The 26325-nt window shown below is 51.3% G+C and overlaps 1 protein-coding gene across 1 annotated transcript in view; it reads right to left on the bottom strand.

Annotated features, from left to right (window-relative positions):
* COL11A2 (collagen type XI alpha 2 chain) overlaps positions 1-26325 on the bottom strand; it is a 76137-nt gene that overhangs the window by 8276 nt on the left and 41536 nt on the right. The window contains exons 28-60 of the mRNA XM_060272207.1: positions 26055-26108; positions 25392-25436; positions 25037-25090; positions 24828-24935; positions 24448-24501; positions 23196-23249; positions 22688-22732; positions 21721-21774; positions 20950-20994; positions 20032-20085; positions 19881-19934; positions 18395-18448; positions 17725-17832; positions 16921-17010; positions 13952-14005; positions 13116-13223; positions 12605-12712; positions 12461-12514; positions 12305-12358; positions 11732-11839; positions 11391-11444; positions 10033-10086; positions 9856-9909; positions 9107-9160; positions 8225-8332; positions 7629-7682; positions 7479-7532; positions 7175-7228; positions 6926-6979; positions 3810-3917; positions 1570-1623; positions 1363-1416; positions 369-476 (exon numbers count right to left, since the gene is read on the bottom strand). Coding sequence (XP_060128190.1) covers positions 369-476; positions 1363-1416; positions 1570-1623; positions 3810-3917; positions 6926-6979; positions 7175-7228; positions 7479-7532; positions 7629-7682; positions 8225-8332; positions 9107-9160; positions 9856-9909; positions 10033-10086; positions 11391-11444; positions 11732-11839; positions 12305-12358; positions 12461-12514; positions 12605-12712; positions 13116-13223; positions 13952-14005; positions 16921-17010; positions 17725-17832; positions 18395-18448; positions 19881-19934; positions 20032-20085; positions 20950-20994; positions 21721-21774; positions 22688-22732; positions 23196-23249; positions 24448-24501; positions 24828-24935; positions 25037-25090; positions 25392-25436; positions 26055-26108 — 2223 coding nt within the window. The remainder of the gene's footprint in view (positions 1-368; positions 477-1362; positions 1417-1569; positions 1624-3809; positions 3918-6925; positions 6980-7174; positions 7229-7478; positions 7533-7628; positions 7683-8224; positions 8333-9106; positions 9161-9855; positions 9910-10032; positions 10087-11390; positions 11445-11731; positions 11840-12304; positions 12359-12460; positions 12515-12604; positions 12713-13115; positions 13224-13951; positions 14006-16920; positions 17011-17724; positions 17833-18394; positions 18449-19880; positions 19935-20031; positions 20086-20949; positions 20995-21720; positions 21775-22687; positions 22733-23195; positions 23250-24447; positions 24502-24827; positions 24936-25036; positions 25091-25391; positions 25437-26054; positions 26109-26325) is intronic.

Genomic DNA, 26325 nt, shown 5'->3' with positions numbered 1-26325 from the left:
TTTGTTAAAAATAATAATTTTAAACAGCGAAAAGAAACAAGGGGTGGTGCAAAAGTGTGTTCGGAGGAAGACTCAGGTGGGTGTCACCGTCTCATAGGACGGAGGGTTGTTTCTTGGTGTAATCATGGAGTTGGAAGGGACCTCCGAGGGTCATCTAGCCCAACCCCCGCAGAGCAGAAATCCCAGCGAAATAATCCTTGACAGGCAGGCAGACAACTTCCCCTTAATGGAGGCCTGCACAAATTCTCCTTTATCCTGCGTTTCCTGTTTGCGTTTCTCAGATGGCTCAGGGGTCAGGGTCCTCGATTTTTTTGTTCAGGTTTTATTTGGTCCCCGCCTGCTCCCCATCTCTGCCCCCAAACACTCACCGTTTCTCCTTTCTGCCCCGCGGTGCCTTGTGGGCCAGGCAGGCCTCGGTCTCCCTTCTCCCCTTGCTCTCCTGGGGGTCCGATCAGGCCGATGAGACCGGGGTGTCCCTGAGGGGAGAGGTGGCACTTACTGGCGGGGAACCGGGGCAGGCGGGTAGGGAAACGGATGGGACCACTTCACAAACCACTGAAGGTCTAGTCAATTTCTAGATCTCAAGTCACTTAGGGTCTAGTCCATTTCCAGATAGCATGCAACCTGCCGCCTGGGCAATTTTTCAGATCCCAAACGACTTACGGTCTAGTTAATTTCAGCATCACAAGCAATTTATGGTCTAGTTAATTTCCAGTTTGCAATTGGATTATGGTGTACTGAATTCAGTTTCTGGATTGCAAGCGATTTATGACTTAATCCATTTCCGGTTTGCAACCAACATGTGATCTAGTTCCTTTCCAGATCCCAAACGACTTACGGTCTAGTCAATTTCAGCATCACAAGCAACATGGTCTAGTTAATTTCCAGTTTGCAATTGAATTATAATGTAGTCAGTTTCTGGATTGCAAGCGATTTATGACTTAATCCATTTCGAGTTTGCAACCGACATGTGATCTAGTTCCTTCCCAGATCCCAAGCCACTTATGGTCTAGTCAATTTGATAAACCTGGAAAGCACCATTCTCAAGCTACAGTCATTTCCGCCACAGATTAAACTGGGCCTGCATTTGTCCATTTTTGCCAATCGAACACTGAAGGGAAGCTTCCTAGCCAGAGGGAGCCTGCAAAGTCCCTTTTGTATTGGCTGAGACCAAAGGGATTATGTGGCATCTTGTGGATAAACAGAGAAGCAAGACTCTGGTGCAACTTCCCACTAAGTTAGGCGCTTCACACAATTTTGGGGAATGGACACCCAGCCACATGGGTGGGTGGGTGGGTGGCCTGGGGCCTCCCTCTGCATGTTTGGTGCCCCCCATCCATGGGGAGGGAACCCACACCTTACCTTCTCTCCTTTGGGTCCAGAGTCACCTCTCAGCCCAGGCAAGCCGGGGGGGCCCTGCAGGAAGAACCGCAGAATAGTAGAGTCGGAAAGGAACCCAAAGGTCATCCAGCCCAACCCCCTGCAAGAGGCCCAACTGTTGGGATCCTTAGCTCTCTCCCCTGAGGCTGTCACGTCTGCCCCCCACCCCCCATCTGGCCAGACACTCACCACTGGTCCTGGGGGGCCAGCCTGGCCGGTCGCTCCTGGCTTGCCCTGCGCCCCCTGGAAGAGACAGGGAGGGGGGCAAAAGCATTCAATTGGGGTGAGAAACTCAATGCCCAAATGCAGCCTTTCCCAGCCTCTCTAGGTGGCCCTCGGTGGCCTCACGCAGCCCTGCCCTTCAAGCGCCCACTTTTGGCCCCGCCCACCAGGCCCCCTCCCCTCCCTAGAGGTCCTGGGCTGCCCAGACGACAAGACCCCCCTCTGGGCCTGGATGAGATGGTCCAAAGGAAAGCAGAGCAAGACATTGGGCTTGGCTGCAGGAGTTGCTGGAAGGAGCCACCCAACTGCTTTAGGGACTCCGCTCTGGAATTGTGCGGGGTTTTCTCCTGAGCCTTTTTTTCTCCCGAAAACGTCCCACGAGGAAGCGGAGATTTGGGATCAGAGTTTTCCTTCTCCTTGATGGTCTCCCTTCCCAAGGCCCGCCTGCCCCTCTCTTCCCTCTACGGCCCTCTCTCTCTTTTATCCTGATTGAACATACTTTATTTATAGCCTTTAGAAGCAACCATGTGAAGCGTAGAGATTTCAACCCCCTTCCATTCTTGTCTTTTCTTTATTTCAGCAAAATTAGAATCAATCTGGCAACCAATGGATTATCTCCTCACATATAAACACCCCGTAGACTCTGCATTGGCTCCAACAGCCTCTACGGAGACCCCCTTCAGCAGGAATTTTGTCACCTCCATTAGGAACCGTTCTCTGCTTTTTGCCTTTCCTATTCTGCTAGATGTTCGTTGCGCTGCTTTAGGAGCAGCCCCCATCTGGCTACTGAAGAACCAAAAGTCACCCATTTCCGTCTGCCTAGATCATCACGCCTTGCCCCGAATGCAGAACAAGATGGTTCTCGGACCAACTTTCCTAATGACCGCAAAAACCTCCTCGCAACCTGCAAGGGCGCCACCATGTTGTTTTGCTTCCTCCTCCTCTACTGCCTTCTTGAAGGTTGGACTCTGTCCCGCCAGAGCCTGTCTTCGCATGCAGCAGAAACCCCTAACTCCCCCAGGGCCTGAGACCCCTCAGCTCCCCTCACCGTTTCTCAGGATTGGGGCCCCTGCCCCATGCTGACAACTTCGAGGGGTGCAGGGTGGGGACCAAAGGTGGACAAACCGCCCCAGAAGGAGCAGGATGTGTCCCCACCAGAGGAAGCGCCCCTCCCCTGACACCCCATACGCCCCCCCCCAACTCTCCAGCGGCCCTGCAATGGGACCACAAGACACAAATCCTGCCCCACTGGTGGGGGTCTTTGAGGCCACCCTGGTCCCTGCATCTGTGCCACACGAGGGACCCCCAACTGAGGCCGACTTCAGCACACACACACACACACACATGCGCACCCTTGCCCCTCCCAGAGAACCCAGGCATCCGGGTCGGTCTTGCAATAAACAAAATCTGCCTTCATTCCCTTATGGGGTACACAAGAGCCCTTGTAGAGTCCTTTGTACGTTCTCCATCGGTAGGAGAAAATAACAGAGGCCAACCAGAGAATCTTGAGAAGCGAAGCAGCTAGTAAGCCTGATCTTTCTTGAACTGTTGCAACAGGGTGCTCCCCTCAAAGGCAGGAGAAAGGAGGAGGACCCAGAACAAAGGCATGCCTGCCCTTATATAGACATTTAAAACTGCCCACCTTGGACTCCATGAAGCATCATACAGACATCACTGAAGGGGTGTAGCCCAAGACCACCACCCCAGATACATCATACCTACATCAAAGAAAAGGGGGGTCTGCAACTTTGTTTATCCCCTGTCTGCCAGGCTATCTGATTGCATTATAACTACTCAATTCCGGAATCCAAGTCCCAGGTTCACCCCATTCACACCTTAAGGTGTGGATCTGTGAGCACAGAGACAATGGGGAGACCAGGGCCGGCCCTAAGGCAAGGCTGGGTGGCGCAAGGTGCCAAGGCATTGGGCCGCCAGGGGGGCGCCGCGCACAGAAACGGGAGGGGGGGCGCCGGAGGGATAGTTCACCAGCTATGCTTAAGACGGCCCTGGGGGAGACAGGATTTGTGAGCACAGAGACAATGGGGAGATTTTTTCATTTCCTCCCTCTTTTCAGAGGGAGAGTCTGAAGGGAGAGTCAAAATGGCCCCAGGACTGCCCTCCTTTTACGTGTTTGCCTGGCACATTTATAAACATTTATTATATATATATTTATAATACCTTAAATTTTTTTATTTCAGTCTCCTTACCACTGATCCGGGGAGGCCCCTCAGTCCGTCGGTCCCTGGCTTCCCCGGGGTTCCCTGAGGGCCCACGGGCCCCGTCTTCCCTGGGGGTCCCAGCGCTCCTGACTCTCCCTAGAGAGGGGAGGGGAAGCAGGTCACAGGGGGTTAGGCTACATGACCCTCGGGGGGTCTCTTCCGACTCACGCAGTGACCAATCCCCGCCCCCTTCATATCAACGCACCACTTCTGTTTCGGAATCTTTTTGCATTTGCCCAGAGACACAACCCACCCGCTTCTCTTCTTGCTATTCCACACAGGACATTGGCCTGCCTGTTCTCACGACAGCCAAACAGATCCCCCAAATGCAAGCAGGATTTATTCTGCATTTTGAGCTTATTATATTGCATTTTTTTAATGTTGTGAACCGCCTTCAGATCTGTGGAGGAAGGGCGGCACACCAATTATTATTATGAACTATAACTAACTAACTAACTAACTAAATAAATAAATAAATAAATAAATAAAGTAGTTCACAACTAAATACAGTAATACATTCCCCGAACAGCAGTATCAAAGAGTAATGAGGCATTGGAAGGGACCCTGAGGGTCATCTAGTCCAACCCCCGATTTTACAGTTCAGATTTTCCATTTTTTTTACTTTCAACCATTGTTTTAACTGTTCTTATACGACTTACAAAAGGAAATGAAAATCTTTACCAATAAAAAAGAAAAAAAACCACACCACCCAACAGTCCCTGAATGAAAATGTGGATGGGTGAGGTGTCCTATTTATTGTAAGTCGGAAAGGGAATAAGGGTTGGGTGAAGTTTTGGGGCTGCGAGTTCTGCATGAGCTGCCTCTTTAGAGAAGGTCCCACCCCCACCTCCAGCCCCAACAGTGAAATAATATTATTTACACTCCGCCCATCTGGCTGTGTTTCCCCAGCTGGGGATTTTGGGTGGGGTGGGGTGGGGTGGGGATTTGCAGGGGGAAAGCCGGCAGGGAGAAAATTACACACACACACACACACACACACACACACACACACACACACACACCCTTCCCTCCAAAGCCACAACCTCCCCAGGCTACGTTTCATCTAAAATTAGTCAAAATGATGGTGGGGAGAGGGTCTGTCCCAGCCTGTTGAAACTGCACTCAAGCCGGTCCCTGCTAGAGTGGAATGGGAGACCAAGCTGTTGGACTATGCAGAGATGGCAAAAATGACTGGGAAAATCAGAAACTAGGAGGATCAAAACTTCAACAAAGAATGGGGGGAATTTATATTATGCTTGAGAGACCACTGTAAGCATTTGGACTCTATAAGGTAAAGGTAAAGGGACCCCTGACCGTTAGGTCCAGTCGCGGATGACTCTGGGATTGCGCGCTCATCTCACATTATTGGCCAAGGGAGCCGGCGTATAGCTTCCAGGTCATGTGGCCAGCATGACAAAGCCGCTTCTGGCAAACCAGAGCAGCACACGGAAATGCTGTTTACCTTCCCACTGGAGCAGTACCTATTTATCTACTTGCATTTTGACGTGCTTTCAAACTGCTAGGTGGGCAGAAGCTGGGACCGAGCAACGGGAGCTCACCCCGTTGCGGGGATTCGAACCGCCAACCTTCTGATCGGCAAGCAGGTCTTAAATAACTCTTGCAATGTTACATAGACTTTGGACACGATGGATAACTGACAAATTAGAGTGATTTACAATATGCAGTTGAAAAGGTTAATTAGAGAGCCCATGGAGGGAAGTCCAGAGATTCGGAAGAATCTTGTGTCATTTTTATTATTTGTGATTTTGAATGTGAACACATCTGTAAAACCAAATAATTTTTTTCTTTTTAAAGAAACTGTACCGAAGTCCCTGTAGCAGCCAAATGAAAGGAGAAACAACAAATTTTCCTGGAAACGGACTGTCAGATTTGTAAACAAAGGCCACTCCTGCACACTGAAATGATGATGACGGTGATAATAATAATAATAATAATAATAATAATAATAATAATAATAATTTTACCCCAGACAATCTGGGCAGCTTCCAACATATACAAAAACATTTCCCCTCCTGAGAGGGAAGATCCACAATTGTAGGGCTGGAAGGGAACCCCAAGAGTCATCCAGCCCACCCCCCTGCAATCACAGCTAACTGGTCCTTGTGGGGCTTTTGAGCTGCGCTTTCTGGGAAGAGGAAAACATCTCAGCCTCCCACAGCTCTTTAGCGATGGGGCCGTGGGGCAGGTGTGAGGAGTGTAAGAGCTAGGTAAAGATCCCAGAACTTCCTTCTTCCATTTCAAAAAAAACAGAGCACCTAATTTTCAAGCCCTCTTTCGCTGTTTATCTATTTCGAGAATTTATAGCCTGCATTTCCATGGAATATGTAATCCAGGTGGCCTAATAGAGGGAGGGCTCCAACTTCATCTCTGCAGGGGATTTTATTTCTGCTCTTTCAGATCCCCAAGTGGCCATCACCTGTAATCTTTTGAAATTACAGCTCAGGGTTTTGTTTTGTTTTGTTTTTTTAAATTGCCGCTAGGAGATTCATCCTTAACCAGGGACAAATCCCTCTGGGGCAGGAGGAAGCGGAGGAACAGCCTCAGGCCACAATCCTGCCACCTACCAATTACTGGGGCTTACTCCTGAGTAGAAACACGCACTGGGATTGTGCTGCCCTGCAGAGTGCCAAAGGAAAGCGAGGATCAGGGTGTGGAGTGGTCTGGGGAAATTCAAGTCCTTGGAGGAGTTTTGGGAGCAGGATTAGCCCCCTAGAGGGAGGGAGGTTAAGAATCATAGAACTGCAGAGTTGGAGGGGACCCCCAGGGCTCAGGCAATGCAGGAATCACAACTAAATCTCTTTTTCAAAAAATGAAAGAGCAGTAAAAAATATATTTCAATTGTTCTAACCTCTGCCCTGGGACCTTAAGAGTGCAGGGCAAATAAATTCAAATATGAAAGGAGCACATGGGAAACAAAAAGATATAAGCCCCCAACACACACACACACACACACACACACACACACACACACACACACGGGCCTGCTCGGCTCCTCTGATATCCCATAGTTTCTTCTTTAGGGTGCTCAAGCCACCTGCCTGTCCGGCTTCCCCTTCCATTTACCTGGCGACCAGGTAACTCACCTTGGCGCCTTTCTCCCCTTGGCGTCCTTCGGGGCCTGGGGTGCCGGCCGGACCCTGTGGAGAGAGGAAGGGAGGCACTGGGCTCAGAGAGATGCCAAGCTGGCCCCCAGGCACAGGGGCCCCACACTCTCTGGCCCCCGATGCCCAAGGGCCTGGACCCTCTTTATGTTGGGCTTGTGGGTCAGCCAGCCAGGAGGGGTACTGCCCTGTGGCGCCCAGCATGCAGGAGGACCCTCTCTCTCCACTCACCCTCTTGCCAAGCGGGCCGGGGGGTCCGTTCTCCCCTGTGGGTCCTGGAGAGCCCTGGAAGGGAGAGAAAGGGAAGGGGGTGTCAGGCTGGGCGAGGAGGAGTGGAATTGGGGAGGAGGAAGAAGAGGACAAAGAAGGGGAAGGCGACTCCGGCAGAAGGACGTCTTGGGAAACCAAGACGATGATGGAGACCCTTCACTGTTTGGGAAAGAGGAGGGTGAACTCGTTGGAGGCATCATGTCCGGAACCAAACCCAGCAGAAGACGACCCGGAACCTCTTCCCTGCCAGACCTAGAGCGCTTACCGCCTCTCCCGGCTCGCCATCTTCTCCCCGGTCGCCTTTGGCTCCGTCTTGGCCCTGTTGGCAGGAGGGGAACAAAGTCACAGTCAGCCCCTGGGTCAGATCCTGGCCCTTCCGTGGGGGCTCCTAGGGAAAGGGGTCCCCGTGACTCACCCGAGGTCCCATTTCGCCAGGTGGTCCTGGATCTCCAGGAAAACCAACTGGACCCTAAAAAGGTGAGAGAGAGAGAGAGATTTAGCCCTCCGGAGAGGAAGGGAGACCCCCCTCCCTCCCTGTTGCCCAGTTGTGCCTTCCCAACAGATACAGGTAAAACTCGGGAAATTAGAATATCGTCGAAAAGTGCCTTCATTTCAGTAATGCAACTTAAAAGGTGAAACCAATATATCAAATAGATGCATGACATGCAAAGCAAGATATTTGTTGTTGCCTTTATTAGTTGTAATTATTTGTCTTTAGGCGGGCCAATTATAAATGGAATGTAATTGAAGAAATTTATGAAATAAATGCACTTTTCGACGATATTCTAATTTTCAGAGTTTCACCTGCACATGGCTCTGTTTCACCTTTTCCAACCCATTCGATGACAGCCCCCTTTCCAAGATTAAGGAACTTTCCCCCAAGAATGAAATAAAATCAAGTGGAGTTAGAAACAGAACCACAGAATTGTAGAGTTGGGACCCCAAAGGTCATCTAGCCCAACCCCCTGCAAGGCAGGACTCGCCCCACTCTTTCTCTTCAGGACCACTTACAGGGTTTCCTTTGGGGCCGTCGTCTCCGGTGGGGCCCTTCCCACCAGGGGGTCCGGCCACGCCAGCAGCTCCAGCCTCGCCTTTCTCTCCTCTTTCTCCCCGTGGGCCCTGAAGGGAGAGGAAGGGCGGTGAGGCCAAACGGCTCAGTGGGGCTTCCAGCTCTAAGGGCAGTCTACCCTCCACCCTCCAAATGCCAGTGGCTGCGTGGAGGGAAGGGGACTCCAGTCCCCGGGGAGGGCAGAGGGTGGGCTGATTGGCCACTGCAGGAGACACCAGAAGGATTTTTTTGCCTGGTTCAAGGGCGACCAAGCCCTTAAATTTGGGTCTTGAATGGGGGCAGAGAGAAAGGTGGTCACACTGAGATTAGGCAGTGGGTCATTTGAATATGCAATGAATAATTTTGGGGGCCAGGAGGGAAAATTTGAAGTCAGACATAAAGTGGAGCATTAAAGTTCTGTACGGTGAACCCAGATCAGGGACTGGCAAGTGTCAGTTCTGGTATTCCCGTTTCTCAAATCTTTAGCCTGCTTCCCCACAGTTATTATTTTTTCAAAGTCCTTCCCATCAGCATTTTAGTACAAATTTCTCCTCCCATGGGCATTTTTGCACGCCGTTTGTGCTTAATCCACACATTTTGGCAAAGCAACTTCCTCCGGCAGAACGCCAGGAAGGGCAGGACACGAATTCAACGGATCGATAACAATATTGCCCGTTTTTCTCTGTTGTTTTGCACTGATCTTTGCCTCCTCATGTGGATGAATTTTGGTCCTCGCATGGTTTTGGGGAGTTCGAATTGAGGTGGGACAGGACAGGCGTCGCAATGGTGACGGCAGAGGTGGTTGATGGGGCAGGGAAGGAGGGGGGAGAGGGGGGGCCTCTTACCTTGCCACCAGGTTCTCCAGGGACACCAGGACCTCCCGGCTCTCCTGACTCACCCTGGAACGACAGAAGGAAATTGGGGGCTGTGCAGGTGTGGGTCTGGTCCTATCCAAAGCTCTTCCCATCCTCCATTCTTCTATTTATTCCAAGCCAATGTGTGTGTTTCTTCTCATTCTGAATCTCAGGCCCTCCAGCCCTCTCAACCTGGCCCCTGAGGTTCTCTCCAGGACGTGCCTCTCATTGTAAACAGATTTGGGAACAGTAAATATAATATAATATAATGTAATAGGCTCATGAGAGCTCTCATTAGGTAGTGAGGGCAATTGGGGGGATTCGGAGGGGATCATGAATATCTGGGGAGAGAGATCCCTAAGGTGGGCACCCACCATGGGGAAAAGAGAAGTCCGTTTGAGAGACTCATAGCTCACCCGCCATCCAGAGAACCAAGAACCAGGAAGAGGAGATCAATACCCACTCATCCCCAGATCCCCAAACACACACACAGACCCTACTCATTGCATCATAGCATCGTACAGTTGGATGTTCATCTTGTTTATTTCCCATGCTCTGTGCATTAGTATAGAGACAACCGAAACCAGGAGTCATTTCCTCCAGCAACTTTCTTCTTGTTCCCTTCTTGCTCCAGGGAAACCAGATTTGCTTTTCAGAACACACAGGGATACTGGCTCCCAGGATCCACGCCCAACTAACCTCCCCAGAGGACCCAGGAGTCCTGCCTCCCAGCCACTCACCTTCTGTCCTGGGGGGCCAAGGTTTCCTACGCCTCCTGGTGGGCCTTGGGGACCCTGTGTGGGAAGGAAAAAGAGACCCCAAATTGTTAGACTAAAAGGCCATGCTGAGTATCAGTTAATGGGTGGAGGTGGCGGTGTAGCAGTTGTGGGGGGTTGTGGAAGGAAAAATACACTCACATTTGCTCCAGAGGGTCCGGCTGGGCCTCGTGGTCCGGGGGGTCCTGGGGGCCCCTGCATGGAGAAGTGTATTTATTATTAGCACCTGAGCCCCGCTCTGTGGGTCATCGATGCTCAAGTCCGACTCAAGGACCAAAGGGCTGCTCTTAGCAAACACTCTGCTTTGGACAGGCAGTAAAGGGAGGGGAGAAAGAGACCCCCATTGCTTTCATTTCCATAATATTCAGCAAAAGATGCCCCCCCCCTATTCTTAGGCCTCTTCCTGTGTTGCTTCCAAACTCAAAGGGGCGACACACAGTTTCAACTCTTCAAGAGCAGGCTTAGTCCCCAATCTCACCCGCCTGATCTTCACACTAAGATCATAGAACCACAGCATGATAGAGTTAGATAGGGACCCCAAGGGTCAACTAGTCCACCCCCACAAGTCAGGAATCTCAAGCATCCCTAACAGATGGCCCACCTTCAGAGGGGATCAGTCAAGAGCAGGCAGAGGGATCTTTTATGTCCACAGGGCAACTCTGGCCTGCATGCCACAAGTCAGCCACGCCTGGTCGAGGCAGCTAACCAGCCGTCCAGCAGATATATGCGTAAAAAGAGCTGAAGAGCTCCAAATCAGCTGGATTAGGCCGAACAGGAAACATCAGGCCCCCTTCCTGTCCTTACAGTGGTCAAATGCTCCAAAGAACCTAGAAGTTGAGATAAACTGCTTCTGGGCCTGGAGGTTCCACAGGACCATGAGAAGAGCCAACCAAATACCCCAATGGGAAACTTGCAATGCAGTTAGCAACAGGAACCCCAAAACACCACCATTAGAGGTGCCTGTATAAGGACAGAACTACCTAAATTGCATAGAAACTTCTTTATGTATGCGACTACAGCGGCAAGAATGTTCCTTGCCCAGAAATGGAAAGAAGAAGTCCCAGCAAAGGAAGAATGGACACAAAAACTTATGGGATATGCAGAAATGGTGAAACATACCGGAAGAAGAAGAAATCAAGATAACAAACTTTTTATAAAAGAGTGGAAATGGTTTATTGAATATTTACAGATAAATTGTAAACAGATAAAAACATTGGCAGGGTTGTTGTCATAACCTGCAGTTACAGAAGAGTGTATATTTAAATAGGATAAATAAATTAGTAAATTAAGTGAATTTGGGTATGCAGAAGATATTAAAAATAAATTTAAGGAACTGCAGAAAGAGGGGGAAGGAAGTCAAGTTTTAAAATGTCAAAATGATTGTAAAACCAGTGAAATGTATATATCTGAAAAGTATAAATAAAAATATAGAGGAAAAACACCATTGGGGTGCCTTGGAAAAGAGAGAGAGAGAGAAGGGGCTGGGAAGCAGCACTTACCATGGGCCCCCCATCGCCCGTCTCCCCCTTTTCCCCAGATGGTCCAGGCAGACCCTGTCAAGAGGCAGGATGAATGGTGGTTATTTATCATGACATCTCTCTCCCGCCTTCATTCCTCTGCAGAGCTTGAGGTGGGGTAGTACATGGTCCGTCCGTCCCGTCCCCCCCGTTTCCCCCCCACAACAGCCATGCAAGATAGGTTAGGTGGGGAGAGAGTGACTGGACTAAGGCCACCCAGGGAGCTGAATGACCAAGTGGGGAACTGGGTGCAGGTTGGAGGGTTGGACGGGGGGAGGGAGAGGAGAGGTGTGACCCTCCATTCAGGGTGCCCCTGGGCGTACCTGCAGGCCGATGGGCCCTGGGGGGCCATTAAACCCTCGGGTTCCTTCATCCCCCTTTGCGCCAAAGTGGCCTTGGGGGCCCCTCGCTCCAGGCTCTCCGTCTGCGCCCTGAAGTGTGAAAGACAAGAATCATAGAAAGGGCACCCAAGGGTCACCCAAGATGAACCCCCACCCCCCACCCCACACGCAATGCAGGAATCACAGCTAAACCACTCTCAACTAAACCAGCTTCCTTTTCTTCTGAGAGATACCCAATGCTTCATGACGGTCTCAAATTTCGTCTTGCTTTGTCCTTAGCGGGTCGTGCAAACCGCTCTTCTGAAAAATGCTTTTGACAGGGTATGGTGGGAAGCGTATTGAACCTGTGTGGCTGCCCCCCAAAGGTTTGGAGATTTAGCTGGAGGCAACCCTCTGTTCAAATAAAACTGGCCACTATATTGAATAAATATGGCTGACCGAACATTTCATAACTGTGCTGATTTTTTTGGGGGGGGGGTCGTCGTTTGGGGGGGCATTCTTAAAATTCCTGAATGACACCAGACACAAGGTGGTAAAATGAACTCGAGGACTTACTGCGTTTCCTGGTTGCCCGAGAGGACCCAGTGGGCCAGGGGGTCCTGGTGGCCCCTGCAGGGAGGAAGAGAAAGAGGTGAATGGAGTGGATGGAGAGGCAGGGGAGGAGGAGCCCCACCCAACACATTTCCTGGTCTCAAGATGACCCCAACTTACGTGCTCCCCTTTCGCCCCTTTGCCGCCCTTCTGGCCGGGATCGCCCACTTCACCCTGTGGAGAGAGAGAACGAGAGAGTGAGCCGGGGAGGCCCAGCCCAGAGGCCGGGGCAATGGGCCGAGGAGACGCGCTCCAGACTCTTACCTTGTCGCCATCCTCACCTGGGCCCCCCGGAGGTCCTGCGGGGCCAGGCAGTCCGACGGGACCCTGGACGCCATCGCGGCCTGCGGGACCAATGGGACCTTTCTCGCCCTGGGGGAGAAGAGAGAGAGTGAGGTGGGGGGCCCCCGAGACTCACCCCGCAATCTCAACACCCCACCCCCCTTTCCCAGGGGTGCCCCAGAGTTCTTGACCCCAAGCGCCACTTGCAGTTTCTGCATCTCTTCCAGCAAATTATTGCCTTGCAGCGGGTTGAGCTGGATGACCCTTGGGGATCCCTTCCAAATCTACAATTCTAGGATTCTAATCAACATGGCCCAGGAATCTGGGGAGGGTTGAGGGGTCCTTATTACATCCCCCCTCCCTCCAGAAAAACTTGGGGGCCCCCTCTGCCGTACCCCACCACCTGCCCCTCTCCCCGCTCTGCTTGCCTTTTTCTCTACCCTCCCTTCCTCCCATGGGGACCCATGAGTCCTGCCGCTGCCCCCCTACTCACAGGCACGCCTTTCTCCCCAGCCGAGCCAGCGGGTCCTTGAGGGCCTGGTCTTCCTGGGGGTCCGATGGGGCCACCTGGCCCTGGGCCCCCCCTTTCCCCTGGGGATCCCTGGAAGGCAAGATGAAAAGCGGTTGCTTAGGCCTGATCCTGAAGGGAGGCTGAGTGCAGGAGAAAAGGGGCTCGTACCCAGAGCACCCCTGCTGGAGCCACACTGCACTACCCCTGCACAGTGGGATGCTCAAAGCTGACACAGGCTCTCGCCAAACACGAGATCCAACACGAAGACGACAACAGACCCATTTAGACAGCAATTTCCCTCCCCATCTGCTTTGACTCTCCACTATTGAAATGTTTCAGTGGGCTTCTTTATTCTCTATTTTAATCGCAGGTGCTCTTCTGTAGGCTGAAGAAAAAAGGCTGGCGATAAAAATTCCTCTGATGATAACCTTTTGCGCTTTTTTTTAAAAAGCACACATATTGCTGCAAAAGGTGGAGAGCTGAATGGAAGAACTGGGGAAGAACTGAAATTCTTCCTAGATACGGGTGTGAATGTGGTCTCTTGGGCATGTGCAGAGCTCAATTGGCACGCCCTGTAGTCCAGTGGACAGTTGTCTGTTTTCCCCTCCCTCCCTTGCCCGACCCTAGAAGGGGGGGAGAGAGGGGGTCCGGGAAGCCCCCAAAGCCTCACTGCATTCCCTAAGAGGGTCTGACCCCCAGGAGGTGCCAAGGAGAAGAGTTGTGGCTGCGCCCAGCCTGGCGCCAAGGAACCGCAGGGCGTGCATTGGGTCAGTGCCTCAGGGCCAAGCGGGGCGTGGGGGGGGGAAGGAAACACTCACGGCGGGTCCTGGGGGTCCAGCGGGTCCCTCGTTGCCTTTCAGTCCAGGCCCACCCTGCAGGGTTGGAGGGAAGAGTTTGAGGCAGGCCGACAAGGAGACACACAAGCACACAAACACAAAAACCCACCCCTTGCTCACTCCTTCTTCCATCCCCCTTTTGTTCATTTGAAGACTTCTAAGGACTACACAACCTCACCAATAAGGCAGAATAGGAGAATGGCAGAATTGGAAGGGACCCTAGTGGTCAGCTAGTCTAACCCGCCCCCCCCTGTGAAGCAGGAATCACAGCTACGTATATATAAACAGCCAGGTGAGCAAACGAAGGATCCACGTTGGCAGCAGGGCCAAGGTGGTGTGGGAGGTGCCCGTCAAGTGGCAGGGAGTCCCTCTGTCCTGAAGTCGCTGCTGAAGAGGGCAATGTGGGGTTTTATTTTGCCTTTTTTGCTCTGAACTGCCCCCCCCCCGCGAGATGCAACCATATATTCTATTTTTCAGTAAAGAAACTAAAAGAATCTAAAAAGGGCATAGGCAATTTAATAAATAATGGCAATAATAATAATAATTAACGGAAATAATACTATGATTCCTTATATTTATTTCCACCCCAGCTTGGGACTCAAGGCAGGTAAAATACAAAAAGCTAAAAGCATGCAAAAAAGGTATTTGTTCAATTAAACTCTAATAGAATTAAAACAAACCTGCCAAAATAGAGATAAATAAAAAACAAACAAACAAACAAACAGAAGACAAACTCAAGCAGTTCCCAGAGGCCTGTGGTGAATTTTTCAATGCTCAAACTCCCAAAATGAGGGGTGCTAATAAGTTGCAACATAACTCGGGAATTCAAAAGGTATTTTGGTTAATATGACTCAGTTTTGCTTGGTAAGCAAAATGTGTGTAAAATTGCACAGAAATCGTTAAAATTTACTGCCAGCCACTTGCAATTGTATTATATATTAATATTTGTATTTAATAATACATAATATAAATAATAATTACTTAGCATCACCGGACATTTTCAGAAAGTCAAATTTAAACTCTTTAGTTTTCCGAAAGCGGTTTATGGGCTTCTTCATCTAACGTTCCCCAGTCACAAAAATAATAGCAGATTTGAATGCCTCACACCCCAAAACGTATTTTTAAGTCCCCCTCAATGAAGAAATTTGCAAAACTTAAACTTCGCCCCCCCCCCAAAATAATACACCTTAAGTGTGGGAATAAAACAGCCTTCAGCTGGCTGCCAGCAGAAGAACAACAAGGCAGATGCCAGTCTGGGCTCACCAGGCAGGGAGTTCCAAAGTTGCTTGGGAGCAGCCACCACAGAGAAGGCCCTGTCCTGCCTCCCCCCCCAAGTGTTCCTGGGAGGGTGGTGGGACCAAGAAAAGCAGCCCCCCCCCTCAAGATCTCAAAACCTGAGCAGCCTTATAAGAGGGAATACAGTTTTTCAGACAGTCTGGCCCTAAGCCATGTAGGGCTTTGTAGTGTTGCAGATTTTCCGTTAACAGTACGGTAGCATCTGGAAACAAACGGGAACCCAGTGGGGCTGTTCAAGCAAGGGAATCGTTTGCTCCCTAAAAGATTTTAAAAGGGAGGCACACCCCAAGACAAAAAAGCCCCTTCTCTGACCACTCAAAGAGTGCTTCCCTCTCTCTCTCTCTCTCTCTCTCTCTCTCTCTCATCTATCTATCTATCATATCTATCTATCTATTTATCTGAGAGACCATTCCACTGTAACTATCCAACCTCCCAAAATTTCAACACCTCTTGCAATAGTTTGACCCCTTTCTGTTTTAACAGTACGAATTCTACAAACGGCTTCCAGATCTCCTCAAAACCATTCCTCCTGCATATTCCCCATCTTGCCTTAGAATAATAGAATCATAGAGTTGGAAAAGACCACAAGGGCCATCCAGTCCCTGCCAAGCAGGAAACCTCCAAAGAAGGAGACTCCACCACACTCCTTGGCAGCAAAGTCCACTGTCAAACAGCTCTTACTGTCAGGAAGTTCTTCCTAATGTTTAGGTGGAATCTATTTTCTTGTAGCTTGAATCCATTGCTCCGTGTCCGCTTCTCTGGAGCAGCAGAAAACAACCTTTCTCCCTCCTCTGTATGACATCCTTCTATATATTTGAACATGGCTATCACATACCTTAATGGCACATGTTAATTTATCATTAATAGCTATATCCCACACCTCTTTATACCATTCTTCCATTTTATATTCTGCTTGCCCCTTCCATTTACTGGCTATAATAATTCGTGCAGCTGTCCATAAATTTGTGAGCAAGTCCTTCCCACCCCATCGTAAATTGGTAATAATGCTACCTCTGGACCTTTGGTCAGCTTTAACTCAGCGGTTTCTGTTATCTCCTTAAACACCCTTTGCCAAAAGAATTGTACATCTTTACCCCCACCACCACATGTGGACATAATTCCCTGTTTCCTGGCATCCCCTCCAACAGACAGTGCTTCACTTGCAGAACTCTCTGCCACTGGAGAATCAGGGGGCGCTTTCCATGCCAACTTTCACAGACATGCTGAAATATTTTCTGTTCCGCCATGATAGTGCATGCAAATGAAGAGGATACCCCCCCCCAAAAAAAAACCCTAAAAGTTTGCTTTTAACTTTTAACTTGCTATGATCTTACTGGCTAGATTTATATTGTTGCACTGTGGGTGTAGCCAAGAGGGGGCAGGGATTGGCAGCTGCCCCCCAAAATCAATAAAAATCCTTAACTAACTGAGGTTCTGCCCCCCCTCCCAAAAAACAAAAATCCTGGCTATGTCCTTGTGTTGCATGGCGGCATTTGAGTATTTTTCTACATACATTTAGCTCCTGGCAGTTTAATCTCAGCCCCCAGATCAGGCAGGACGGTTGTCCCGCAAAACGCCGCCCCCCCCATGCACCCATGCTATGTTTCCCTGGGCCAACCCCATGGAAGGAGGCTCCCCCCCCCCAAGGTACGTACGGCAGTCCCAGGCAGGCCGCGCTCTCCAGGGAAGCCTCGCAGTCCGGCCGGGCCATCCTTGCCGGGTCCTCCGGTGGTGCCGGGGTCGCCCTGAAACGCAGAAGGGGGCAAAGGACATGTTGACCCCCCAAAATCCTGGCTGGAGCCCCCCAGACCCTGGACCCCATTCACTCTCTTCTTGGGCTGGGGGGGGGCTGAATCTATCATAGCAGGATCCTCAAAGGGGGAAGGGGGGCAGGTATCCTGAGGCTCAGAATTCTGGGGCGCACTGGGCGGAGCCTGGGTGCTAAGGGGCGGGGCCCGTGATACAAGGGGCGGGGCTTAGAGGGTAAAGGGGATTTCCAAGAAAGTCTTCTAGACCAGGCACCCCCAAACTTCGGCCCTCCAGATGTTTTGGACTACAATTCCCACCATCCCTGACCACTGGTCCTGTTAGCTAGGGATCATGGGAGTTGTAGGCCAAAACATCTGGAGGGCCGCAGTTTGGGGGTGCCTGTTCTAGACCTTTTTAAAGCACAGTTTGAGCTGCCTCCCTCCTCTTTTGAGCCTAACTAGCGCAGTGCTTGGAACCCCAAAAAGGCACCCCAAAAAGGTGTTCTGCTTTGGACGTTTTCACCCCAAGGGTCCCCGGGAAAGGTAGCAGCAATGCTTAGGGGTCCCTTAGAGAGCTTTGGAGCCTGGCAAGGCACCACGTCCCAATGCTGGAACCCCCCCCCCTGCCACCCCCTGCTGGGCTGCCCATGAGCCCCCCTCCAACAACCGTACCCCTTGCCCTGACACCCAGACCCCCCCCCCAGGGGTTACCTTTGTGCCTTCTTTCCCCGATGGCCCAGGTAGGCCTTGCTCTCCAGGAGGTCCGGGTGGGCCGGGGTGGCCCCTCTCCCCCATCTGTCCCGTTTCTCCTGCAGGGCCCTGCCAAGGAATCAGAGAGTTGTAGGGTATGGAGGGAACCCCAAAAGCCATCTAGTCCAACCCCCTGCAATGCAGGAAATCTCAGCTGAAGTGTCCATGACAGAAGGCCAGCCAACCTCTGCTTAAAAACCTCCAGAGATCAAATTCCCTCAGCAAGGAGAGACCCCGTCCACAGACAACCCCCTCCCCACCATGCAGATTTATTTATTTTTCATTAGTGATTTATTTATTCATAAGTTGTTGTTGCTGCTGCTGCTGCTGTATTTATATCCTGCCTTGCATGGATAAGATAAGATGATATTAATATTAGTTGCCCCTCTGAGTGGCTTCCAACCAATTAAGACATCAAACTAAACTAGAAAGGTATTAAATATAATTGTTTGAAAGTCATCAAACTCTAAACAGAACTAAAACAATATAAAAAACCAAAATCTGTTAAAACATGGGTAATTAAAACAGAACATCCCCCACCCTTGCCGTCTTCTGACTATCCCCTCCCAGGAGCTGGTTTTTTGGCTGCTCTGCTGGTGCTGGAGAGGAGTAAAGACCCCCGTCTTCTTACCTGAGGTCCCACAACCCCTGGTCCTCCAGGGGGTCCGGTCTTGCCTTGGAATCCCTGTGAGGCAGAGAAATAAGTGGGGGGGGGTTACAACTCTCTCTTGTTTCCCCCGGGTGGGATACCTCCTGCCTGACCTGATGACCACAATGGTGTCAGAAGTGGGGTTAGATGTGATGGAGGTGTGAGGGGGATCCGTTGGAAAGCAGGGTTTTCAATGCATCAAGGTCCAGCCGTCAAATGCGTGAAAAACCCCCAGTGTGTGCAAAGAAGAAGAAAAAGCACACTCAGAGTCACTCAACTCCGGTCAGCAATGTTTTAACTGTTGGGGAACCTGAGGAAGCAAATCTTTCCAGGTCACCTAAGGGATCACCTGAACCTTTATAGCTCAGCTCAATTCCTGAGTGGCACTGGTCATTTCCCCAAGTTGGTGAGGCTCATTGGACCACAATGAGAATCCAAGGAACTCTCTGCCAGAGTTCTCTGCGGAACTCTCTGCCACTGGAGACATACCAGTTTTCAACGCCTGCTTGAAACCTTTCGATTCCACTAGGCGATTACAAATAGGTCCTTCTGCGATGGTTTGCTAGTGTTTGTTTTTAATTCTTTGGCTTGCTTTTACTTTTTTATGGTTTTAGGTAAAGGTAAAGGGACCCCTGACCGTTAGGTCCAGTCGCGGACGACTCTGGGGTTGCGGCGCTCATCTCGCTTTACTGGCCGAGGGAGCTGGCGTACAGCTTCCGGGTCAAGGGGCCAGCATGACAAAGCCGCTTCTGGCGAACCAGAGCAGCGCAAGAAAACGCCGTTTACCTTCCTGCTGGAGCAGTACCTATTTATCTACTTGCACTTTGACGTGCTTTTGAACTGCTAGGTTGGCAAGAGCAGGGACCGAGCAATGGGAGCTCACCCCATCGCAGGGATTCGAACCGCAAGTCTTAGGCTCTGTGGTTTAACCCACAGCGCCATCCACATCCCTTTTATGGTTTTACCTTTATATAATTGCAAACCACTGTGATCTAGTTCTATGGTAGGAATACAGTGGTTACCTTGGTTGTCAAACGAAATCCTTTCCGGAAGACCGTTCAAATTCCAAAACGTTTGACAACCAAGGCGCAAAGGGAGAGTGTCAATTTCAATGGTGAAAATTGAAAAACACACAGCCATTTGACTTCCGAGGCACATTCAAAAACGGGAGCAATTACTTCTGGGTTGTTGGCATTCAAAAACCAAAATGTTCGGCTTCCGAGATGCTCGAAAACCGAGGTACCACTGTGCTTTTATAAGGAAACGAATGTTGCTCTTCGGAGTTCAGTTAGCCAACAGATCCGCCTTGCAGTGACGTCATCCAGCCTGCACTTTGCCAGCTTCTCCCCAAGAATATTATGGGGGGCTGAGCGGAAGCCAGCAGGGGAGAGGAGAGGCCTTGGGGCAACCTGGGTGCAGCAACTCAGGGAGCAGGAGTACTAGGAGTAGTAAGCAAAGAGTAACTTACGACTTCTCCCCGCTGGCCAGGGTGTCCGGGCAGACCGTCCTTCCCCGAGGGGCCCTGTGGGCAAAGCAGACAAGAGGGTCAGTGGGTGGCCGGAGGGGAGGATGACCGGTGGGGGTGGGCAGAGTGGGGAGGCGGTTAACTGGCGACTCACCGGAGGTCCTTTTGGCCCCGGGAATCCATTCGGTCCTTGCGGTCCTGGTTGACCCTGCAGAAGACGCAGAAGGAGAAGGAAACATTGAGAAGCAGCTGGTGGAGGAGGAACCGGAAGACTTCCTAAAATCATTGGAAGGGACCCCAAGGGTCATCTAGACCAACCCCCTGTTCATTGGTTTTTAAAAAATTATTATGTATTTTTAGATTTTGTGATTTTATGTTGTAACCGTCCTGAGGCCCGTGGGTCACCCACAGCCCTAAGATTAAGAGTCTCATGCTCTACCCACTAAGCAGATGGTGACACAGGGAAAACCGACCCCTAAGTAGCAGAGCAGCAGCACCCAGAGAGCGACCGGCGACGTGTAACAAACACGTTGACTATTTCGAAATTTTAGTCAGGCGGGGCCTGCCCTTGGGAATTCCTTGCCACTTCATAGCAGGCAGGTGCCTTCGCCGTGCTCAAAACTCTATACCCAGGGGCTTAGAAAGCAGTGTGAGTTTTAATCTGCTTGTTTAACTTTCTCAAAGTCCTAAATTACTCCTGTTAATTTTTCTCATTGACAAATTTATTGTTCTGTCTTTCTTTTTTTGCAAACCACGTTGAGGCTGCTGTTGGTTGGTTGGTTGGTTTACAGTCAAGCAGTGAATAAATGCCACAAAATAAATACATAAAAGAAATCAACGTTGTGCTGGACCCGGATGCGCCATCACCACCCAGATTCCAGAGCAGCGATGCCCAAGGAAAGGCAGCTGGGAACTTTGGAACTCCCTGCTGCTGGATTTTCACATGGCGTGCACTTTTAAATTTGAGCCTCGGTGGTCTCTTAATTCCCCTGAGATTCTCACTGGGGGCTCGTTCTTCCTCCTCCCCCATCTTTCCCTAACCCCCGCCCTGTCTTTCTTCCTGTTTACTCACCCGTTCCCCAGGGGGCCCGGCTGGTCCTTCGCTGCCAGAGGTGCCCTGCATGGGGATGAGACAAAAAGGAAGCTATTTAGAAACACAGAATCGCCCCTGCCAGCCCTGAAAGAACCCACGAGGCCCATTGAAAGGGAGGCTGAATCTAAACATATACAGTACAGTATAAAACACGCTGTGAAAATGCTTTTCTAAAAAACGTTTTAAAATATATATGGAACTTGCAGTTAGCTCACCATCGCCATCTACTGTCACGTTTGTATAATGCACTTAAAGATAAAGGTAAAGGTACCCCTGACCGTTAGGTCCAGTAGCGGACGACTCTGGGGTTGCCGCGCTCATCTCGCTCTATAGGCCGAGGGAGCTGGCATTTGTCCGCAGGCAGCTTCTGCATCATGTGGCCAGCATGACTAAGCCGCTTCTGGCAAACCAGAGCAGTGCACGGAAACACCATTTACCTTCCCACCAGAGCGGTACCTATTTATCTACTTGCATTTTGCAGTACCTATTTATCTACTTGCACTTTGAAGTGCTTTCGAACTGCTAGGTTAGCAGGAGTTGGGACTGAGCAACGGGAGCACACCCCGTTGCGGGGATTTGAACCGCTGACCTTTTGATCAGCAAGCTCTAGGCTCAGTGGTTTAGACCACAGCGCCACCCGTGTCCCACTTAAAACACACTTAAAACGTAATATTTACAGCTGTATAGCTGAGTCCAGAGACAGAGAGAGAGAGAGAGCAGCCCCCCAACCCCTGACCCCCATAAACCAACCTTTGCTCCAGACTTCCCTGTGGCCCCTCGTGGCCCCCGCTGGCCTCGTGGCCCCTAGAAGAATGGGGGGGAGAGAGAGAAGTAAGTGATTCAGAGAGCCAGGGGGCAACTCATCCCAGCGCAGCCTCCCTCCCATCTGAGGGGATCCAGCCCCGCCCTCCTTACGGTCATTTCCGGGTTCAGCGCATGATCACGCATGTATCAGTGGCACCTAAAATGGGGGTGGCCGGTATTGCAGATCCTCTTGGGTGGGGGGCCCTCAACCTCCCCTCCTCCCCTCTCCCAATTAACCTCCATCTCTGAAAATTATTGTGGGTGCTCTCAGGGGGGTCTGCCCTCCTGCCCTCCTCCGCTTCCCCTTCCCCTCTCCCAATTAACCTCCATCTCTGAAAATTATTGCAGATGCTCTCAGGGAGGTCTGCCCCCCCTCCGCTTCCCCTTCCCCTCTCCCAATTAACCTCCATCTCTGAAAATTATTGCAGATGCTCTCAGGGGGGTCTGCCCCCCTCCGCTTCCCCTTCCCCTCTCCCAATTAACCTCCATCTCTGAAAATTATTGCAGATGCTCTCAGGGGGGGTCTGCCCCCCTCCGCTTCCCCTTCCCCTCTCCCAATTAACCTCCGTCTCCAGGCCTCACCAGTAGGAAGAAGCACACAGAGGAAGAACCACCAGGGTCCACTATCCCCCCTCCCTGTTATCACCAGTGCCTGCCCCCACATCTCAGGCTTGGGCCCTGGAAATTTTGGGGCTGGGGTGCTCCTGGCCTGGCACCCCTTCCCATGACATTATTCCTTTCAAAGTGGGCGGGAGAGACAGTGTATGTGGGTCCCGCCCCTGCCCCCCAACTGGGTTACCAGGAAGTCAACTTCCATTAAGATGAGGGGAGGGAAATGGGGATGGTAAATAGGAAGGCAAAGACTGCCCCCCACCCGACCCCACTCACCCCACCTCCCTCCCCGGTTACTCACCGTGGGGCCTCTCTCGCCTCGGGGTCCCAACTTCCCAGAGATCCCCTGCAAGGAGGAAAAAAGGCAGGTGCTCCAGAACAGGACCCCACAAACATTTACCCGCCCCCCCCCCAGCCCCCAGCCCAACACCTTCCCTCTCCCTGCTTCCAGCTGTGTGACGAATCAACACAGTTTGGCTTCAGCCTGTGAAAGGGGCTTAGGTTTTTTCCAGCTGCTCCAACACCTTTTGGCAGGATTGGAACTCGGGCTTCCTTTACAACAGTCATTCACAAAACCCTACATTCCTTAGACTCACCCCCAGCTCCCCCTAACCCTAGAAAAAGTACATCTGCACAACCCACCAAGGAAGACGCCGCCGCCATAAAATTCAGAACAGCAGCAATCGATTCAAAACCATTTAGTTTAACTAATTCAATGTCTTTCTGAAACTGCCCACCCAAAAGAGAAGTTGCTTGGGGAGGGCTGGGAGAGAAGGGAGCTCCCCGAGGAGGAGGAGGGGGCCACTTACCCGTCCCCCCTTTTCGCCGTTCGTCCCGGGGAACCCAGGAAAGCCTTGAGAGCCCTGAAGAGGAGGAGGAAGAGGCGGTTAAGACAAAGCGGGAGGAAGGAGGAGACTTTCAGCGTGGGCCAGGGGTTGGACTAGATGACACCGAAGGGTCCTTTCCAACACTACCATTCTATCTATATATATAAAAATGTAAAAATCGTGAAACTGCGTTCTACACTTTTCTCCGTAACCGCTTGACCGATCGTCCTGAAATTTTGACACAACGATCCAGGCCACTCCCCGAGCGTTGTTGGGGGCAAAAATCCCTCAAATCACACACCTGGGCAGGTGTAAACCTGGTTTTCCACCAAGTCAAACAGCGCCCTCAAGTGGCGTAGTACCCTCCTCCACCCCCTCCCTTCCTGTGAAATCTAAGCCACACCCACAAACCAAATGACATCATCAACCAAGCAACTGAAACCAGACTAGGCCAAGTGGAAGTGGGGGGGGGGGAATAGAGGGCAGGGATACGTAATGGGTCAGAAGGGGGGGGGAGACACAGGGATGAAACCTGCCCTCTCCACAGTATCTCGCCTAGACTCAGGGGGACTCTGAGGCTCAGGGGGATCTGAAGGGGGGCTATTACCCTCCATTTCACAGACTAACGCACAGCAACGCGTGCAGGGCCAGCTAGTGCTTCTATGAAAATCGGGGCCATGAAGGAGGCGGGAGGAGGACGGACACAACATCTCTCCCTGCAAGGAGATGGGACGACCCCACCCACCCCCATTATTAGGGGGGCACAGCATTGGGTATCGGTGATGCTGTAAGGGGGCCAGTACAGACCCACACAGGGAATCTTTATCCCCCTTCTTTGCACAGGAAGGAAATGGCTTCCCCGACCTCCAAATTGTCATCCTTCAATTACTCCGTTTTCACAGAGAATCCAGGAAATTCATGCGGATACAGTGGTACCTCGGGTTACAAACGCTTCGGGTTACAAACTCCACTAACCCAGAAGTACGGTAGTTTCTCCGGGTTGCAAACGTCGCGGAAATAGCGAAGTCGCGCCTCAGGTTAAAAAGGGTTTCGGGTGAAGAACGGACCTCCGGAATGAATTAAGTTCATAACCCGAGGTACCACTGTATTTGGGTTTTTTCCCGTGTTCTCCCTCCACAACTGATTTAAAGCTGTTATTTGCTGAAGGAAACACATGGGTGAGAAGATATTTGGGGGGGCAGAGGTAAAGTCCCGAATTTGGAGGTATACCGACCTTAGGTCCCTGTCGGCCAGGATATCCTGGGAGACCCGGAACACCCAGTTTCCCCTGCAAGAAAGAGAGAAGGGGGGGGGGGAAAGTGAGCAAAGAGACCTTATACCCCCCAGGGAGGATGTCCTGAAACCTCAAAAAGGAGTAAAACCAGATGAAATAATAATAATAATAATAATAATAATAATAATAATAATAATAATAGTAATAATAATTCTGACTGGGTTGCCCTGCCACTCTGGACGGCTCCCAACAAAATATAAAACCACAGTGGGACCAGTCCACCTCCACCTGTATTGCAGGGGGCTAGACTAGATGACCGCTGGGGGTCCCTCCCAACTCTGCAGTTCTATCTCCACACCACCCTAACCCGGAATCCTCACCTTCTCTCCCACGAGCCCAATGGGACCTGGATCCCCATGGGGCCCGGTGCGGCCTTTAGGGCCTTCGGGGCCGTCTTCGCCTCGGGATCCTGGGACGCCAACTTCGCCCTGATCAGGGAGGGAGGGGAGAGAGAGAGAGAATGAGGCAGGAACAAGGAACAGGGGAGGGGGCTGTGGGTGCAAGTGGGGAGGGGGCTTGCCCTACTTACCCGGTCACCTTTCACACCCATGTCGCCCTTGAAACCAGGAAATCCTTCTTCCCCCTGCAGCAAATAAAAGTGGCATTAAGAGGGATTCAGGACCCCACAGACTTAGGACACCAAAGGGACCCCAGGCTCCAAACCCCACCCCCACCCCAGGTTGGGTGGCCACCAGCCTGCAATTCCTGCATTGTGGGGGGTTGGACTAGATGACATCTGGGGACCCTCCAAACCCTACAGTTATGGGATTCCATGTTTTCTCCTTAGCTGAACAGAAATGTGGGTTTTGGGGGGTGGGGGCTGCTGTTTTCTGAACCACCCGTTCCCTTCCCAGCAATGGCCCCGGAGACACGACAACACCCACCTTTTCGCCTTTGTGGCCGTTGAAGCCTCGAATGCCGTCCATTCCCTACGAGGAGAGAGAGGGTTGTGGGGGGAGACGTTATCCGTGGCGTGTCATGTATTCCAGGCTCCCGCCTCCCCCCAGCCATACCCGTCCAGGCCCAAAACCAGGACACACCATCTTCTGCACCACGCTTCCGAATTGACTTGCGTGACTCGTGTGTGATCATGCCTCCCCCCAACCAAAAGCACTTTGGGGGGTTTAAGATTGTGGTGCAAGATCACAGCGCCCAAAAATGACCACCATTCTCTCATGCAAAAATAAAAAATCAACCAGTTTTCCTGCTATGCAACCATTCTTATTACTATTATTTATTAGATTTGTATACCACCCACCAACTGGAGATCCCAGGGGAAATATTTGCAGAAAAATACAAATTGCGGCACAGGAGCAAGGGAGGGGCCCTCTCGATTTTTTTCATTCCGACTGCATATGCCGCCTTATAGACCCCCCCCAGGGACCTAGACGACCCCCAGGGGCCCCTTCCAACTTCTCTAAGGCTCCCAAGGGGCCACCCTTCTCAACCTTCTCCAAACGGAAAGGGCAGCCCTGCGCACCAGAAGCAAAGGATGGTGGGAAATCCAGCCCTGCCAAGTCCCGTGAGCCAATCAGGCGCTTGCTTACCTTCGCCCCGCGAGGCCCTGGGTAGCCAACTGGCCCCTGAGGACCAGACGGGCCCTGGGAGGGGAGAACAGAGAGAGGAGTTGGTCAGAGGAAAAATAACCACAAGGAGGGACCCCCCCAAAAAAATGCCCACCGGAAGACCCTCAGGGATCAGGGGCTCTCAGCAAATTTCATTCTGTTCCTCCACCATCCCATCAGCACAACTTTTAAGAGCTGGAGGGCAGGCAGAAATTCAACAGGTGCTGGCTGCTCCTCTTCTCCATGCCGGTCA

Source organism: Zootoca vivipara, chromosome 2 (assembly GCF_963506605.1).
Source record: "Zootoca vivipara chromosome 2, rZooViv1.1, whole genome shotgun sequence".
NCBI classification, from domain to species: domain Eukaryota; kingdom Metazoa; phylum Chordata; class Lepidosauria; order Squamata; family Lacertidae; genus Zootoca; species Zootoca vivipara.
This window is presented reverse-complemented; position numbering and strand designations above follow the sequence as displayed.